General features: G+C 40.3%; 1 protein-coding gene across 2 annotated transcripts in view; it reads left to right on the top strand.

Annotated features, from left to right (window-relative positions):
• Positions 1-17,280, top strand: part of LOC137180045 (collagen alpha-1(XI) chain-like) — a 46,377-nt gene that overhangs the window by 2,024 nt on the left and 27,073 nt on the right. The window contains exons 2-6 of one of the 2 annotated variants that reach the window (XM_067585221.1): positions 790-940; positions 15,554-15,721; positions 16,103-16,194; positions 16,602-16,723; positions 16,872-17,034. In XM_067585221.1, coding sequence (XP_067441322.1) covers positions 862-940; positions 15,554-15,721; positions 16,103-16,194; positions 16,602-16,723; positions 16,872-17,034 — 624 coding nt within the window. In that variant the 5' untranslated portion in view covers positions 790-861. Of the gene's footprint in view, positions 1-42; positions 941-15,553; positions 15,722-16,102; positions 16,195-16,601; positions 16,724-16,871; positions 17,035-17,280 lie in introns of those variants that run through there. The other variant, XM_067585219.1, reaches the window with a different exon arrangement.

Raw genomic sequence — 17,280 nt, 5'->3', positions numbered from 1 at the left:
GTGTGTGTAGAGTGGAGTGGGCAAAGACAGACAGGCACTGGAATTTGGAATCTGCAGCAGCATATTTTTATTAGTTGGACAGCAGAGTTGTCCTGTCCTAGCATGCTTTATGTGTGTGTGTGTGTGTGTGTGTGTGTGTGTGTGTGTGTGTGTGTGTGTGTGTGTGTGTGTGGGTGTGTGATAGAGCAAGAAGCAAATGAAATATCACAAGCATTCATTGTTCATGTTGGATGTTTTGTATTAGTTCCCATAGTGAGAAACTTTGCTGGCAGATTTATATCTAAGCGCTACAAACTTATGAACATGTGCGTGACAGCGTGACAATGTCGCTGTGCGCGTCACAGAAAGAGACGTGACTCGGTCCCTTAAATCACTCAGACAATGATGATGTTAATAATTACACGGGCGGTAATTACGCCTCTTACACCCACAAGTCCTCTCTGGGGAGGGAGGGCTCATCCAGGATAGGAGGGGAGGGGAGGAGGGGAGGAGAGGAGGGGAGAGAAAGTGAGGAAAGTTCTCAGAGGGTGAAGGAAAGACCTTCCGATATTAGGGGATTTTTTTTCCCTCGCTGGTCTCCCTTCTTCATCCGTCCACCCTAGAATAGAAACACAGAAGTCGGGACTATAGGGGCTGGTGAATTTCATTTATCAGCAAATTAATCTGCAAATTTGATGCATGCGCGCTCTTAATTGCCAGCTGGAGTGCGCGTTAAGACGCACAGGCTCGAGGCAGACCCTAGACTGTTATCTCTCGCGTGCAGATTCCAAGTTCCTCTTTTGACTGCAGGTGTCCAGCGGAGCGCAGGAGGAGAGCCACGAGGGAATTATTGGCCACCGTATCGATAGGCTCTAATGCAATATGATGGATCGATGGAGCTCAGTGCGCGAGACATGGCTGCTGCTTCTGTTCCTCACGGTGTTTTACACCTCAAGGGCAGGTAAGACGAATTGTTTATTTAAGTCAGTGCAAATAATTATGTCGCTTATTGTCTAATCATATTCTATCTGCTGCTCTGTAAAGAAGAAGAAGAAGAAGTTTAATTATGCTTCTTCCCTTCCTTCCTTCCTTCCTTACTGGGTCACATCAGTTGTCATCACCTCTGCTGGAGGCCCTCATGAGCTGATGGAAACCTAGTTAAACTGCTCCTACCCATCCTTGACATTGTACATTTTAATTTTTTTTTTTGCAAACACACTCACTATTGGTAACATCTGTGTCTCAAGCCTATGTTTGGTATGATGATATGAACTTGATTTATGTCAGGGAAAGGCCAGTCCCTTGAAACACCCCCCTCTCCCCCCACAAAAAAAAGTTCCCCTACTCATTTTTCATGTAACCTCCAGAAAAATTGGCTTTTTACCTTCATTTTGACAGATGATTTTGTCATGCCAGGTCATGCGGGACTAAAGCTTACTGAACTGAACTGGCTCGTTCTGGGTTCCTTGAGCCCACTGCACATTTACTAGACAGTTAAAAGGCACAGGCCTATATGCCTAGACTTGTTCTGCCATACCTGCTGCATCAGTCTGTGCTCTCATACAGCAGCATACAGGATATTTAACCTGTGCAGCTGGGTAATGGGGAACAGACTGAGGCAAATTAAAGTGAGCTGTGCTGAACTGTACTGGGAATGGTTGGGTACATACAGCAGCCCCTAGAGCTGCACTGGAACCACTTGAGCAGGACTTTAAAGGCTTTTAGAGCCTAGTGTCATTGTTTATGGGGATAAGTGCATGTGTGCATCGATGTGTTTAAGTAGGTACATTTTATGAATGACTATGCTGATTTATTGTCTGATTTTAGAAAGTGAAACCCTTAAAACTACAGAAAATCTAGTAGTCCATTATAAGGTCACTAACCTAACTCAGCCCCCCTGAGGAACCATAATACTATGAGCCTACCTAGTGTCTGTTTTAGCCTGCGAGGACCAGATTAACTAGACCTTACACATGGGTCAGTTCAATCTCAAATATTAAATTGACTTTCAAATATTTTCTTTTGATTGATTGATTTTGACTTGAATTTTCTAGTCAAGTTCCGAGACAAGTTTATTTGTTTAGCCCAATATAACATATTGTCATGAATTGCAGAGCAGTTGGAGCCAAGTGCAGAGACCAAAAGCAGGGCTGAGAAAAACTTTCATTTAATCCTTGTGCAGGCGAAAACAAAAAGCTAGCAGAGCTGCACAGAGCTGAAAGCAGAACAAGACTTAACAGGACTGAACAAACAAAGCAGACGACTTGACAAAGACTGAACTGAAAACTGGACTTTAAATACACCTGGTCTGATTACAAACTGAACACAGGTGAGTGAAACAAGGACACAGGTGAAACACATGAGGCAATCAACAAAGGCGGGAAAACACAGGAAGTAAAGGTAACAAAACACAAGGAGAAGACATTTCAAAATAAGACACAAACAGAAACAGAAAATTCTGGCAGGATGTGACACATATGGTTTTAAAGTTCATTCTTGACCTGGGAAACAGCAGTTGACAAAACAGTCTCACCTCAGTCACATTCAATGATCTTCATCAGCAGATGGAGTTTGTGGGTTGTCATCAAATTGTAGAGGTTTACATTTCTGAGCTCTTTAAAGAGTTCTTGTCCATGTTAGCTTAAAGGAATAGTTAAAGGACCAGTGTGTAGGATTTAGTGGCATCTAGCAGTGAGGTTGCAGATTGAAACCAACAAATACCCCTCACCCTCTCCTTCCAAGCATGTAGAAGAAACTGCAGTGGCTGCGAAACTCACGAAAAAAGAGAAAGGTCCTCTCTAGAGCCAGTGTTTGGTTTGTTTGTTCTGGGCTACTGTAGCTACATGGCGGTGCAAAATGGCGGCCTCCATGGAAGGGGACCTGCTCCCCATGTAGATATAAAGGGCTCATTCTATGGTAACAAACACACAAAACAATTCTACATACAACATACTTATGAATATTATATTCCATTTCTGCCAAGTCTGCTCTGCTAGGTGCTACTAAATCTTACACACTGGTCCTTTAAACATGTTGGGATGTAGGCTTTTTGGTCCGAGAGTTAAATGAGAGGATTGATACCACTCTTATGTTTGTATGATAAATATGAAGCTGGAGCCAACAGCTAGTTAGCTTAGCTTAGCACAGAGGCTGGAGACAGGGGGAAACAGCTAGCCTGGCTCTGTACAAAGGTAACACAATCTGCCTACTATCACTCTAAAACTCACTAATTAACACGTTATATCTTGTTTGTACAAAAACGACATGTTGAGTTGTTACAAGGGGTTATGTGCCAGACTGTTTCTTAGCCAGGCTCAGAAAATTCCTGGTTACTCGGAAATAACTCTCAGCAAGCAAGCAAATAAGCAAATTTCCCAAAATGTCGAACTATTCCTTTAAAAGTTGAGCTTCAGAGTTAATTCTTGACCTTGGAAAGAGTTGTCAAAACTATCTCACCTTTAGTATAGATCTGCCAACGAAGATAATTTGATATGATCGAAAGCTCCAGAGCAGCTACTAAATGGACACAGAGGTGAGGTTGTTTAGTCAATCATATATAATACCTCAATGGGCTTCACAGGCTCACATCATCAACAGCCTCTATGTAAGTGTGCCAAAAAACAAAGAAAAGCCTTTAATCCACTCCTTCATCTTAACTTCATTACATCTGCATTTTTTCTCATTTAACAGCTGTTTTATTTACAAGTCAACATCCACTGGCATTTTTCAGGACAACATCAGCAGTTTGCTGTGAAAGACTTGGCAAAGACTCCACCATGTTGCCTCCACCTGCTCCGTCTGAGAATATGCTGAGAAAGCCAAAAAGTATTTATGTTATGTCCCACAAGCCATTCAGTCCTTATTAATAATCTGGCTTTGTACTGATGATAAAAAAATGTGCTCGTCAGCTAGAGCTGAACAATTTGAAACTTTATTGGTATCACAATATTGCCTAGTGCAATTTTCAGATTGCAGGAGGTGCAATATTTGTTAAAGGTGAAATGTGTGTCAAAATACCATTTTAAATTAAATATTGTCGTGCTGCAGAGATGTCCTGGCCTACACATCATGTTATGCAGACTTAAGAAAACATCTTCATTTGGTACAGATCCCTGCAAAAATCACACCATAATCATTTTAATGTTTTTCAATGAAAATGAGAATAATCATGTAAAAATTATAATTCCCTCTAATATCATCATCATCATTCAGCCCTACTGTCAACTACTGATTACAGTTAATATTAGCATGTGTCAATAATATATAGAAAACTGAACTTTAGAACAGTGAAAACAAAATGAAGACAGTTTTTGAGAGGTTGTTAAGCTCTTTGAAATATTATCACACTATATCATGTAGTAACAGAGACACATACTTGGTCAAACCTCATGAGCCATTTCTCCATCAGTCTGTCTGTGAAGGTCATTACTGAAGTGACTAATGTGACCTCTGGACCTTTAGGGTCATCAGGGGTCAAACTAGGGCAGGGTGTGAACGCTGTAGGGTCTCTCACACCTGGTGGTTACAGAGGATGTCCTTGTAAGAATATATTCGTAAATAACCCTCCTGGTAAAGAGAAAGACAGATTCGCAAACGCACTTACTCTTATTCTTATATTTCTCTTCAGCTAGTGGACAAACTGTTGCATAACACCAATTATTTAACTGTCTTCAGTTACACGTCACTCGTAATATTTTGCTTACTGTCAACTGCGGTCACACACCTGGCTGTCAGCGGGGTTGGTTGTGAATTATGATCATAGACGTTTGAGCAATGTGGTGAAGTTACGGTCAAGCATGTCATAGTCTGGCCTCAGGTGTTTCAGTCACTTTCCTGGCTCACTGTCTGTGTGTAACTTGTACGTTCAGGTAGCTGTAAGCTTGACCTAAACTATTTATTACTTTCAAAGTATTCAAAGTATTCAGGATCCAAAAAAACACATTCTAAAATCATCTGTTAGCCAATTTAACGTAGATAAACCCACATTTGTTTGGTTTAAAGCCCTCCTGCTACATTCTGAACTAGTTGCATCCAGAACTACAGCTGTCAAGATTAAATCAGCAGCCCAGTCTCCTATACATTTATGTTCATATTTGATGATTCTGCAGGTCACAGTTTATGCTTAGGGCAATGTGCGAATCCTGTGATGGTCATGTAGTGCAGTGAAAAGTAATATCAGCACCGCTCGGTGAGAATCTTGGTTTAAGATTTATCCATTGAAGCTCTCTGCCAGATGGACACATGTTATTAAGTAGAAGATACCTGGCTGAGTTCCCCAACATGTGTTACCTCTAGTTCTGTCTGGAATCAACAACAACAGAGCTTTACATTTTTATCCTCAGTGCAACATTGAATGGCATAAAGTAAAACCTCTGTCTGCATTGATCGGTCTGTATAGGTTGAAAATGTAAAGAACGGTGCGCTTCTGGTCACACCCCAATCTGTGATGTAACAGCAGGTGTTTTTGATTTGACAGCTGATAGGAAACACCTGCTGTGACATCATTGATTGGGATGTGGCCAGAGGCGCAATATGATAGAGATTTTCAACCCATAGCAGAGCGGTGCAGGAGCATTTTTCTACCACGTGCGATGTAGTATGGATTCAGCTTATATTTTATGACATTTCCTAACTTTTTCTCCCCACTTTGAAATGGCCAACTCCTCTGTGCTGTTGACTTTTGTCGCTAATAATTCCACCATTGACCTCGGGATGGCGTTGACACCCACGTGCCTCACCTTTTTTTTACCTGCCAGAAAAGGACTGTAATGTGTGAGAGCAACGACAGCGACATGATCCCTCAACGGCTTCCCACCCACAAGCACAAGTCAGCTTAGGTTTTCACTGGTGAAGACTGTGAGATGCAGTTGATAGCTCTGCAGGAGCTTGTAAGTAAACCTTGCGTTGAAACACACCGACAGCCCTGTTTGATTAAATGCAAAAATCAAAATGGAAGTGCGCCACTACCATATATTTAACCCAAATACCTGTGCTGTTAGTGGTCAAATGTTGAGCTCCCACTCCCCTTTAGATAAATATTCGTGACATACATTGTTTATAGTGCATATGTTTTTGAAAGAATTGGACATTTAAATGTTTTCCAACAAGCAGTTCTCTAAATTCTCTCTCAAGCAATAGGCTAGTTTCTATAAGCAACTATAAGTACACAGTGGAGGCAGAATCTTGATTGGATTGTATATTTTTCAGTAATTGAACAAATATGTTTCTCTACATAACCATCACATTCATGTCTGTGTCAGTGGCATAAAGAAAGAAGCATAGTGCTAGTGTATATAGGAAAGAACAAAATGCAGGTGAAAGAAAATAACCCTTTATTGTCGGGTTGTATTGTAGCAGAGGGGATAATGCTTTCCTCCGCTTACCTAAACAACTTGTTTTAAGCTGCTTGTTTACTGCGTCCAAATGAGAGATCTGGAAAAGTTTTTGTGCAGTGATGGATGAGAGGGGTCTTTGTACTTGACAGTTTGTGCAGAGCTGTTTAGAGTAGGTTTTTAGGTCAGACAGTTAGAGCACTATGGAATGTGTGAAGGTGACAACCTGATAATGACATGTAGGCAAGAGATTTGAGCTCCTAAAATATGTTGGCAACGGTGCTTTTTCCATTGTACTTTTATGGTTCAGTGGCCCTTAATTTTCTTTGTCCACAGTGTGTGTTGGGATACTTAATGTGTCTGAATGGAAAAAGTAGTGCTGCATGTATAAGCTCTTTTTGGCAATGATAACCCCTTGCACTTGTAACAATAATAAAGTCATGCAGCAAGAGCATTTAAAGTGGAGTTAGTGCCATTTATCAAATGATTTTTAGCAACTCTAGCACTGTAGTTCTAGAAATACTGGTGTCGGTCAATCTGTTGGTTGATCGGTTGGTTGGTCCGCCACTTTGGTCCAAACTGAAAATCTCAACAACTAAAGGATGGATTTCCATGAAAGTTTGTGCGGACATTGGTGGTTTCCAGAGAATGAATTCCACTGACTTCAGTGACCTTCTGACCTTTCCCCCCCAGCACCATCATGAGGATGACATTTTTGTTTTATTAGTTGAATGCCTTGACAACCATTAAATGGATTGCCATTAAATTTATGCTCTCCTCATGAAATGCAACATCTTTGGGGATCCATTTATTTTATTTCTTTATTTAGAAGAACAATGCACATTAATCAGTATTTCTGCAAATGTGCTAGTGTTAGCCAGCTGGCTAATTTTCAGCTGCAGTAATGGGCAAGATGTTCCATAACCAATAAAGGGACAGCTTAAGAAGTAAGAGTAAAAAAAGTAATACACCAAAATGATATAGAAGCAACAAAATCAGCCTGCAAAAATGATTGAGAGCAGCACGAAGAAGCAAAGCATCGATGCAACAATACAATAATTCACTTTTCATCTAGCGCCATCATCATGTCAGCATTTTAATCAGTCCTATATTATAGTTGGTTTTGGTGCCAATATTAGCATCCCTCTTTCACCCCTATATTCACCATCTTATCTCTTTACTTGCCAAACATCAGTATTTTAAGATTGGACATGTTTTCATGGTGGGATTATCAGCCCAGTAACACGCCGAAGCGTGTAATTCACCTGCCTATCCACTAGAGGATACATTGTCAGTGTCATGTTTTGCCTCACCCAGGTGTGAAAAGTACATGTGTCTATACTCAACGCCAACAACTCCAACTAGCAGCCGTTGTAATTATAACCCGGAGAAATAGTGCAGTTCAGATGACGTCTGTATAAGGTGACAAATATCCTTATTAAGAGGAGGTGGGTTGGGTGAATGGCTAGATAGATGAGATCACAAGTGGGGACAGTTTTTCAAAAACCATAACTACAATTGTCATGGTGTTTACTGTTGCCATGACGATGAAGGTTGCGTAACTTTAAGGCAGTAACTTTAACTTACAACCATGTTCCAAGTGATCATTTTAACCCAAACCGTGATCTTTCCCTAATCCGAACCAAGTGTTTTTTGTGCCTAAATCTAACCAGACCTTAACCACAGCGTTGTCACACCATAAAACATTGTTATTTTTTAACAATGATTTTTAACAGTTTTGGAAAGCACAGACAAATGCTGATAGAGGTGCCATATTAGAAAGTGCTCCTAACATACACACATGTTCTTTTCACACCTAAGTGAGGCAAAACGTGACACTGACACGGTGGACCGGCAGGTGTATTACATGCTTTGGTGTGATACCGGTTTGCAAGCGCTGCTGTAGATTCTAGTCTTGTTTCTGTATGTATTGTTCCTTACTATAATTTGGATTCAATCATTTTTGTCCCAGTTTACTCCAAATAGAGTGGACTCTGGTGTAATGTCCAGTGTTTCCCTGCTCAATCAGAGAAGCAGGAAAATGGGAATAGAGTGAACAGAGCAAAACATATGTGACAGAACTGACTCATACAAAAGCCTGTTAAATCATAGATGTGGTAATCAGTTAACTAATAATACATGAATTGTCTCAAATTAACTGTCATCTGGGCATTTTTTCGGCTTGTAATAAAGTGACAGCCACTAACCAGAAAATGGCCATTGGCAGAAAAAATAACATCGAAGCAGCAGTTATCAGTTGATGTAGTGAGCAAGTGATTTAACTGGACAGCTCAGCCATGTGAATGGCTTTAGTTGGTTCTTTTGTTATTTCTTTGATTGTTTCCAGAAGGAACCAAAAGGACCATCTGGCTTTGTGTCAGTCAACACTTCTTTATTTTATTAATGGTAATGCTGAGTGTTTCAAATGATTATATAACATTCTGCACTGTTTTACTTTGATACATTCACTCAGGTGCAACCATGGTGAAGCAAGACATTAACTTTTTGGCTACCTGCAAAACATACCTAAGATAATTGTTGTCATCAGCCACTACAAGCACGAAAATTAATAATAGCAGGGGTGCATCTTTGCAGCGTATGATTGGCTGTTTGCTTGATGTTGAGCTCGCAATCAGTTAAAACAACTCATTCAGCTCTGCACTGTATGTGATGAACCTAACTTGACACAGAACGTAATGTGTTGCTTTCAGAATTCATTTCATTGATCAAGTAAAGTCACCACTTGATGCATGATTTGCTGGCTTGTAAACTTCTAATTTCTGTTATATATCAAACATGTCATGCAGAACAAAAAAAACATAAAGCACCATTAAAATGGAGATGACAATTACAATAGCTTTATTGTAATTTATATAATTTTGTCATGCTTAACACCCTGACGTAGTAGGTCATAACTGTTTTTTATGTCTGAAAATACACTCGCTCTTTGATCTCAAAAATCAAAGTCACTGTATGATGCAACATCCAAAAATAATAGAGCACACTGCCACAAAAAGCAATGTGAAGCTGTCTAAGAAGTTTTGGAGCCCTCTGACTGACAAATATTGATGTAGTCTTTGATCTGTGTTTTAGAGGAAGAGTAGCTTTGTTGGAATGTATGTGAAGCTGTCTATCTTTCCTTTGGATCAAGAGGAGAAAAGATTATGACTGAGATGTTGAGACTTGAGATGAGCTGTGATTTCCACACGAGTGCCACAGATTCCTAGAAGGAAATAAGGAGCACATGTCTGTCAGTATGCAGGCTTCTTATTCTCTTTCTCTGTCGCTGATATTAAGTATTCATCTAAGTAAATGTGTGTGTGTCACAGACTATTGTGTGTGAATCAGACAGCAGGAGAGACTATCCAGTGTGTTTCTTGAGACAGCTGAACTTGGAAGAAAGAAAACATATGGTCCCTCCATCCTATTCTTCCCTCTGCACTCTTTCTCTCCTTCTTGTCTCTTCTTCTCTCTGCTTTTCATCTCCCCCTTTTTATCATTCGCTTGGTTTAGTCTCTGACGAGAGCCATGTCAGATGTTCAAGAGAGACCTTCGATAAAAGCAGCATAAAGAGAGAGTGAGCAGGAGAAAGAGTAAAAGAGGTAAAGCAGTGTAATGACAGGCTCTTAGGGCAAATACTCTGTGGGGGATTTGAACCCCTGTGTGTGTGTGTGTGTGTGTGTGTGTGTGTGTGTGTGTGTGTGTGTGTGTGTGTGTGTGTGTGTGTGTGTGTGTAGGAGTCTTGACTAAACATTAGTTTTTTGTTTCTGAATAAAGGCGTGTTATTGCATTCTTCACCACTACTTAGATAATGACAGACTAATCACAAACACACACACAACCCCACATGAACACAAAAAACAACCACACATCAAAAAAAATACCTAACAAGTCCTCACTCACACACACACACACACACACACACACACATCTGGTTTCCAGAAAATCCATAGTCTTTGCAATATGGTACCCGTTAAGTTGTCTGTGTGTGTGTGTGTGTGTGTGTGTCAGTGAGAGTGTTGTTTTTGTCTGTGAGTCTGCTTCATTCAATGCTCCACGTGTGTTTTCTATGAATCTATCTATCGAATGTGCATTCAGAAAGTAGCATTGTCTTGGCTTTCCTCCAGCACATTGGATCTGAAATGAAACAATGTTAAACCAGGTTAAAGTGCTGCCTTTTAGCTTTTTAAGATGTAGCTTTTTTTTTTAGATTTTATAGATATAACTTTTTACGTGTTGGAATTTTATACACACAGTCCCCCAGTTTTAGGACACAAAGATTAACTGGACAAGTAAAACCTCAAATTACTGCTTTTTTTGGCCACTTTTTGGGGCAGCAGAACAAGCCATAAAAAAACACTGACATGTTATCTGTTGCTTGGAAACAGCTGCATATTTACACATCATTTAGATACAGAGCAACATTAGAATTAATTTGGAGTCGTGTTTCTGGCTACCTAGCGAATGTAAGTCCACTATTCACTCTGTTTTTAGCTCTGGTTTTGGTCTCCACCAACTCATGAGGGAAATATCTGGTTGCTAAATGCTCCACTATGTTCACCACGTTTGGGTAGGTAGTGTACGGTGGGTTTTTAGAGCAAACATCTGTCTGCTGCAGCCAAAAACAATGCTGATGGGAGCACCACTTATAAAAGCCAATTAACAATTGATTGAAGGATGCTATAAAGCTCCGTAAAGAGATAGAGCTCAGCGAAAAAAGAGTCAGGTGATAATTCTCTGTGGGTACAAGTTAGAGCTGATATATCCCTATCTCAGATAAATTGGTATATATTGGTATATCCATTGGTAATATGAAAATACTGATTATTGCCAAGTAAACATAACCTAGAACAGTCATAATGTTTAATAGGTTTTTTCAGTTTTTGCCCTTAGGCTGGTTCTTCAGCAGGAAAACCACATAATCAGTTGGATTCGGGGTCAGGTGAATGAGTTGGCTGAGCAATAACATTTTACTGCTTGGTCATAAAAACCTTTTGGTTGCCTTTATATGTTTAGGATCATTGACTTGATGTATTGTTCTAAACTTTGGGGACTGTGCATAAAAATGGCTATAAATCCTGCTCTGTTCATCCAATATGAACTAAACACCTTCAAAGATCCTTAAAGCTGAGAGTTAATACTTTAATTATGATTTATTACAAGTTAGGTCTTATTTTTTCAGCTTTGCTCATAATTTCTATCAGTTGTGATAAAGTTGTACTCCTCAAAGTAATTGCAAAGATCTGTTACTATATCTATCTCAGCGTTATAGTTGAATAGTTCATTCTTGTTGTGCATCTGTCTGTTCAAACTATAGTCGCTCTGCTTTATGTTGAGGCTTACATTTGACATACTCTGCATGTGTGTGCATGTTGATCATGGTGCCCCTCAGGATAACAGCAGCAACTGATGGAGACCAGAACACCTCCTTGTGTATATACAACACAGTATACGTACTCTGTGTGTATGGTTGTGCATGTGTGTGTGTGTATGTGCATGTAAGTGTGTGTGTGCATGTATGCGTGTGCATGTATGTGTGTGCGTATGCATGTACATCATGTGGATGTTGTTTTGTGCTTGGACATACTCATGCACCAACAGCATAGGGAAACATCATCTGATGTGTTTAAGCGCATGTAGAGTCAGAGCAAAGCTTCCATGTCTCGTCTTGTCCTCTGCTGCATTCAGATGTCAGCTCTGCCGATCATTTCTCGGTACGACTGACTGAAGCCCCTCTTCTTGTACTGCACTGCTTATGATGTCTGGAGCAGTCACCTTAAGTCTTACTATGGGACTACGGGTGTGAACACCAGCAGCTACCTTGTAGCCTATAAGTGGCTTTAAGAAGCTACCAGCTAGTCATGCTAACATTTAGAAATATTGCCACTGTATATTGTAATGCAATTCTACAGAGTCCCCCAGGGTTCATAGAGTACAAAAAACATACTATTAAAGTTTATGCACACAGATTTATGAATCAAGCACACAGATTTATAAATTGTGTACACAGTTTGGTAATCTGCACATGAATGATTGTTCATTCAAAATGTATTTACTGGGAAAGACATCTGGACCTCTGATATAGAATAAAATGGGTGGGAGGGTTTTAAAGGAGTAGTTTGACATTTTGGGAAATAGGCTTATTCATCCTGTTGCAGCTACAACCAGAAGCCATTTAATTTAGTTTAGCATTAACACTGGAAGCAGGGAGAAACAGCTAGCCTTTTTACACTTCAGTTTTTCTGCATATTAAACAGCATATAACATGTTAATTAGTGAACTTTAGAGGTTTTCTCCTGTATATAGTCTTTATGCTAAACTAAAGCTAATGGTGTCCTGGCCCTAGCTTCGTATTTAGCATACAGACATGAGAGTGGTATCGATCTTCTCATCTAATTCTCTGCAAAAAAAAGCGAAGAAGTGTATTTCCTGACATGTCAAACGATTCCTTTAACGGTGCAGTGTGTAGGAGGCTGCAGATTGCCATGAAACTTGGGAAAAATGCGAAAGGCTCTCTCTAGAGTTTGGTTTGTCCGTTCTGGGCCACTGTACAAAACATGACGGTATAACATGGCAGCCTTCCTGGACAGGGACCCGCTCCCTATGTAGATATAAAGGGCTCATTCTAAGGTAACAAAAACACAAAAATTATTATTTTCAGGTGATTATACACTAATTAAAACATACTTATGAATATTGTATTCCATTTCTGCCAAGTCTGTTCCACTAGATGCCACTAAATTCTACACACTGCACCTTTAAACTGCCATGACAATTAAATACTGCACTGCATTTCTTAAAAACTTATTTTACACATTTATAATTCCCCACCTCTGATCTAAAACTTCAGGGCATGACGTAACCACATTGAGTGCACGGTTTTCAACACCACCTCAGATCTGTGGTAATTTTTGAGGCTGTAGTGTGTATATAAAAGCATTATATTGTACAGCTTTTCTAATATTATTACTCCTTTATATACGTAACTGAAATGCACAAAATATTAACACACCTTTCAATGTAATGCAGTCCAATACCACAACACTCACCCAGTTGCAGTCTCAAAAACAAACTTCACCCTTTATAAGAAAGGTAATTATTTTGCATTATAATTATGTTTTGTGTCAACTTCTCACAGATGTTTCTCAGCCAACAAAGCAACAAAAATGGCACTATCATGATTTTTTTTTTAATAGTATGAGCAGGGTACCATATCACTGGAAGTTTATAACACAGTAAAAGCTATATCAGTAAATAATACAATGCCAAGCACATGAAAGGCAAAGTTACAAGCTGACAGAGAGCCAGCAGGCAGGCTGGCTGACAGACAGACAAACAGCCGGACAAACTGAAAAAAATGGGCAACAAATACATCTGGCGTTCAGACACAGACACTGTGCCAACCTCTCCTGTGCATACACATGCACGTGTGTGTGTGAAAGTGCGAGGCAGATGGAGAGCTTACGTAAGCCTCAGAAATACGTGTGAAAAGGAGCCACGCCAGTAGAGGCATGCCCTCCTCTCCCCTACCATCTATTATTTCCTCTATTTTCCCTCTTTACCCCATTCTCTCCCTTTTCACTTTTAACATGTTACACATTTCTCTCCTGTCTCTCCTCCAGTCTCCTCCTTTACATCCCATCTTTTTCTGCTTAGTCCATCCAACAGAGCTTTGTGACCATTGTGTCCACACTGCTCAGGGGAAGGAGTGCATGCATATGTTATGCATTTCTGTTTAAACTACAGCTCAGGCCACTTCTTTTGAATTCCAAACGTCTCCTTTTACTTTGCGTGTTTCTTTGTGTGTGCTTGTTGCTGTAGGGCTAAATCATTGTCAGAACACATGTTGCCCCCTGGTATTAGTTTTTGTTTTGTGATGCAGACTGTTGTCAGTGCCAAGCTGGGCATTCTCATGTGATTACACCAAGTTTCTGCAACAAGTACTACAAAGACAGAGAGACAGAGAGGGAGAGAGCACATGCCCTGACTGATAAAGTATTTCATTAGTTTGTTTACAATGTAGCTTAATTAGAGGGCCAACATGACCCACATGTCTTAGAGGTAACATCACACAAAAATTTTGTGCGTTTATAGAAATCTGTCAGTTTGTTTTATGTATTTATACTTTTACCAGGGAAAGTCTTTGTTTGTGCTGTTATAAATTGACAAAAATTTGGGGGTTCAGGCTCAAAAACTCTGTGGAGCATTTGATCAATTGTTACTATAAACAATGTTGATTAGCACAGCTTTAAGAACAATTAATAGGATGACTTGAAAAAGTTTTGAATGTTCTAAATTAGTAGGCAAAGTATGTGATGTTTTTTACTAGTTAACTCTGGGATAAGTGGTCATGGTATGAGTGTGATAGTTTGAAACATGCTGATAAACACTTCATACAGTTCAGGTTTTAACTCAAAAATATTACCTTCAATCTTCAATCTGGAGAAATTAACTCCTGTCCCCATATCTCAACTACTGCTACTCTCTATACTCTGGTTCCACTCAGTTTTCCCTTGGTGGTATATCCCTCAGTCAAATAAAAAGTCATATGGTGACAGTTTTGTCAGTGGCCAAGCCAAAATTATTGAAAGCCCTCCCTCCGTTTATTTGATTATCTCAAACCAGTAATGCCTTTGACAGACAACTTAAAACATATTTTTGCTCATAGGCTTTTAAATGTCTGTTATTTCTCATATGAATGCAGTTTGTGTGTGGCTATAAACATGTTGAGTGAATGCATCTTTCTGTGTTTTCTCTTTCGTGAAGAAGGAGAACTGCCTCTGATAGGTTGATCCAGGTGCTCCCACACTCCTACAGGTTCTGTGTAGAGCTGAGACTGCAAGAGGAGGACGCAGAGGCTGTGCTGACTAAAGGCTTTATCAAAATGGGAATCAGGAAGCTCAGTGGCAACAGCAGCAGAAAATGAAGGAGGATGTAGTTGCCACAAGCAAGCGTAGATAGTACCATTTTTTGCTGCCGCTCGCTGCCTGAGGCAGAACAAACTGTGCTTGCTGAAGTGTGATTCTGGATAGACCTGTGCAGGATCAGATTGACATTTTTGGGTCTGAAAGGGATAGGAACTTGGCTTTTTGCACTTTCAATAGCTTAAACCTTCAATTAAATGCTCAGTATACACACAAATAAAGGTGCTGGCCGGTGAACACCTTGATGAGCAACCTCAAATCAGCTCATCATCAAACCCGCCAATCCTCTAAGTCGTAGTGTGTCTTGTCTTTTTGCAGCCGATCCCGTTGATGTCCTGAAGATCCTGGAGCTGTCAGATGACATGGAGGGTGTGTCGTTAGAGGCAGGACTGTGCACCAGCAGGAAGAGCAGAGAGGAGACGGACCTCTCCTATAAGATCGACAGGAAGATTCAACTGAGTGCTCCAACCAAGCAGCTTTTCCCTGGTAAATAAAAAGAGTTCTTCTCTACACGTTACTCACTGTGTTGTCTCTGTGTTATGGGTGTATAAATAGGTAGAGGTCTCTCTGCAATGAGGCGATGAGTAAAGCTTTAGCTCAGTAGTCAGCACAGTCATCTATGATCTGGCAGATCTAAAATTAAAAGTGTAATAAAAACAAAAACAGGATTTTTAAGCCTCTTTCCACTTTTATTTGAACACAAATACAAATAATTTTGCTGCCTCAACAAATACAAATACAAATACAAATACTGGGCCTTCTGCACATCCCTAGTCTCAGTATCACTTTGTGTGTTCTCATGTTTGTGAGTGACTGTTTTCTCACTGAGAGCTTGTGCCCTAATTTATATGTATGCGTCCCCTCTAGATTCACCGTTCCCAGTGGACTTTTCAGTGATGACAACCGTTAGAGCTGTAAAGGGCTCACAGGTCTTTCTCCTCTCCCTGTACGACGCACAGGTACGCATCACAACTGCACATCACAGCTGCACCAAGATATTCATCGTAAACTCTCACATTGCCTACAGCATGCTAAGTGTTTGTTCAGCCGCTCTGCTGTTTGCCACTTGGCCTATTCAGTCTTTTCTCTGCGTCTACCATACATTTTCATTACCATCCATGCGTTTAATTAGATAATTAAGCTAAATATCCACCATACTAAACTGCGAAACCCTAAAAGAGCAGACCTGCACTCCCTACAAAATATCCATCACATCACAGTTTGTCCTCAAAATGGGATTATGTTGTGTTTTTTTTTTTTTGGCTGGAATGTGTTGATATATTTCACTCCCCCTCATCACTTCTGTCCCTTTGTCACTGTTTCTGTCCCTCTTTCCTCTCATCCTCTTTGTCTCTCTGTGTCTCAGGGCACACAGCAGCTGGGTATAGAGGTTGGCCGCTCTCCTGTCTTCCTGTATGAAGACCACGAGGGTCAGCCGCCTCCAGAACTCTACCCCACCTTTAGAAAGATCAACCTGGCTGATGGCAAGTGGGTAATACACACACACACACACAGGCACCTGTTACATACACTTAAAATTGTGAACTGCTGTCATGTGATAATTAAAACATTGAGACACAAGCTTCTCTTAAAAAAGAACATCTGGGAAAAAAACTTCTTCTTTCATCACTGCCAGGTGGCACAGAGTGGCCTACAGTGTGGAGGGTCCGTCAGTGACTCTCTACCTGGACTGTGTCAAGCAGGACACCCTGGACCTGCTCAGAGGTTATGACCCCCAGGTCAGCATCGACGGGGTTACCGTGTTTGGAACGCGCCTGCTGGACGATGACGTGTTTGAGGTGGGAATATAAAATTTGTGCATCTGTTTATATGTGTGTTTGTCTGAGGATGTGATGAAGTAAGACATGGAGTGAGTTAAGAACAAAAGATGAACTGTATTGAGGTGGAAGAGAGATAGTGGCAGATGTTCAATGAAAGAACCAGGATCATCACCTCCAAACCATCACCAAGCGTCAAAATGTGGTCTATGTGGTTTTGGTTAAACACTAAAAAAATACCGAAAACACAACGAATAAGAACAGACA

Source organism: Thunnus thynnus, chromosome 3, assembly GCF_963924715.1.
Source record: "Thunnus thynnus chromosome 3, fThuThy2.1, whole genome shotgun sequence".
Classification (NCBI taxonomy): Eukaryota; Metazoa; Chordata; class Actinopteri; order Scombriformes; family Scombridae; genus Thunnus; species Thunnus thynnus.
This window is presented reverse-complemented; position numbering and strand designations above follow the sequence as displayed.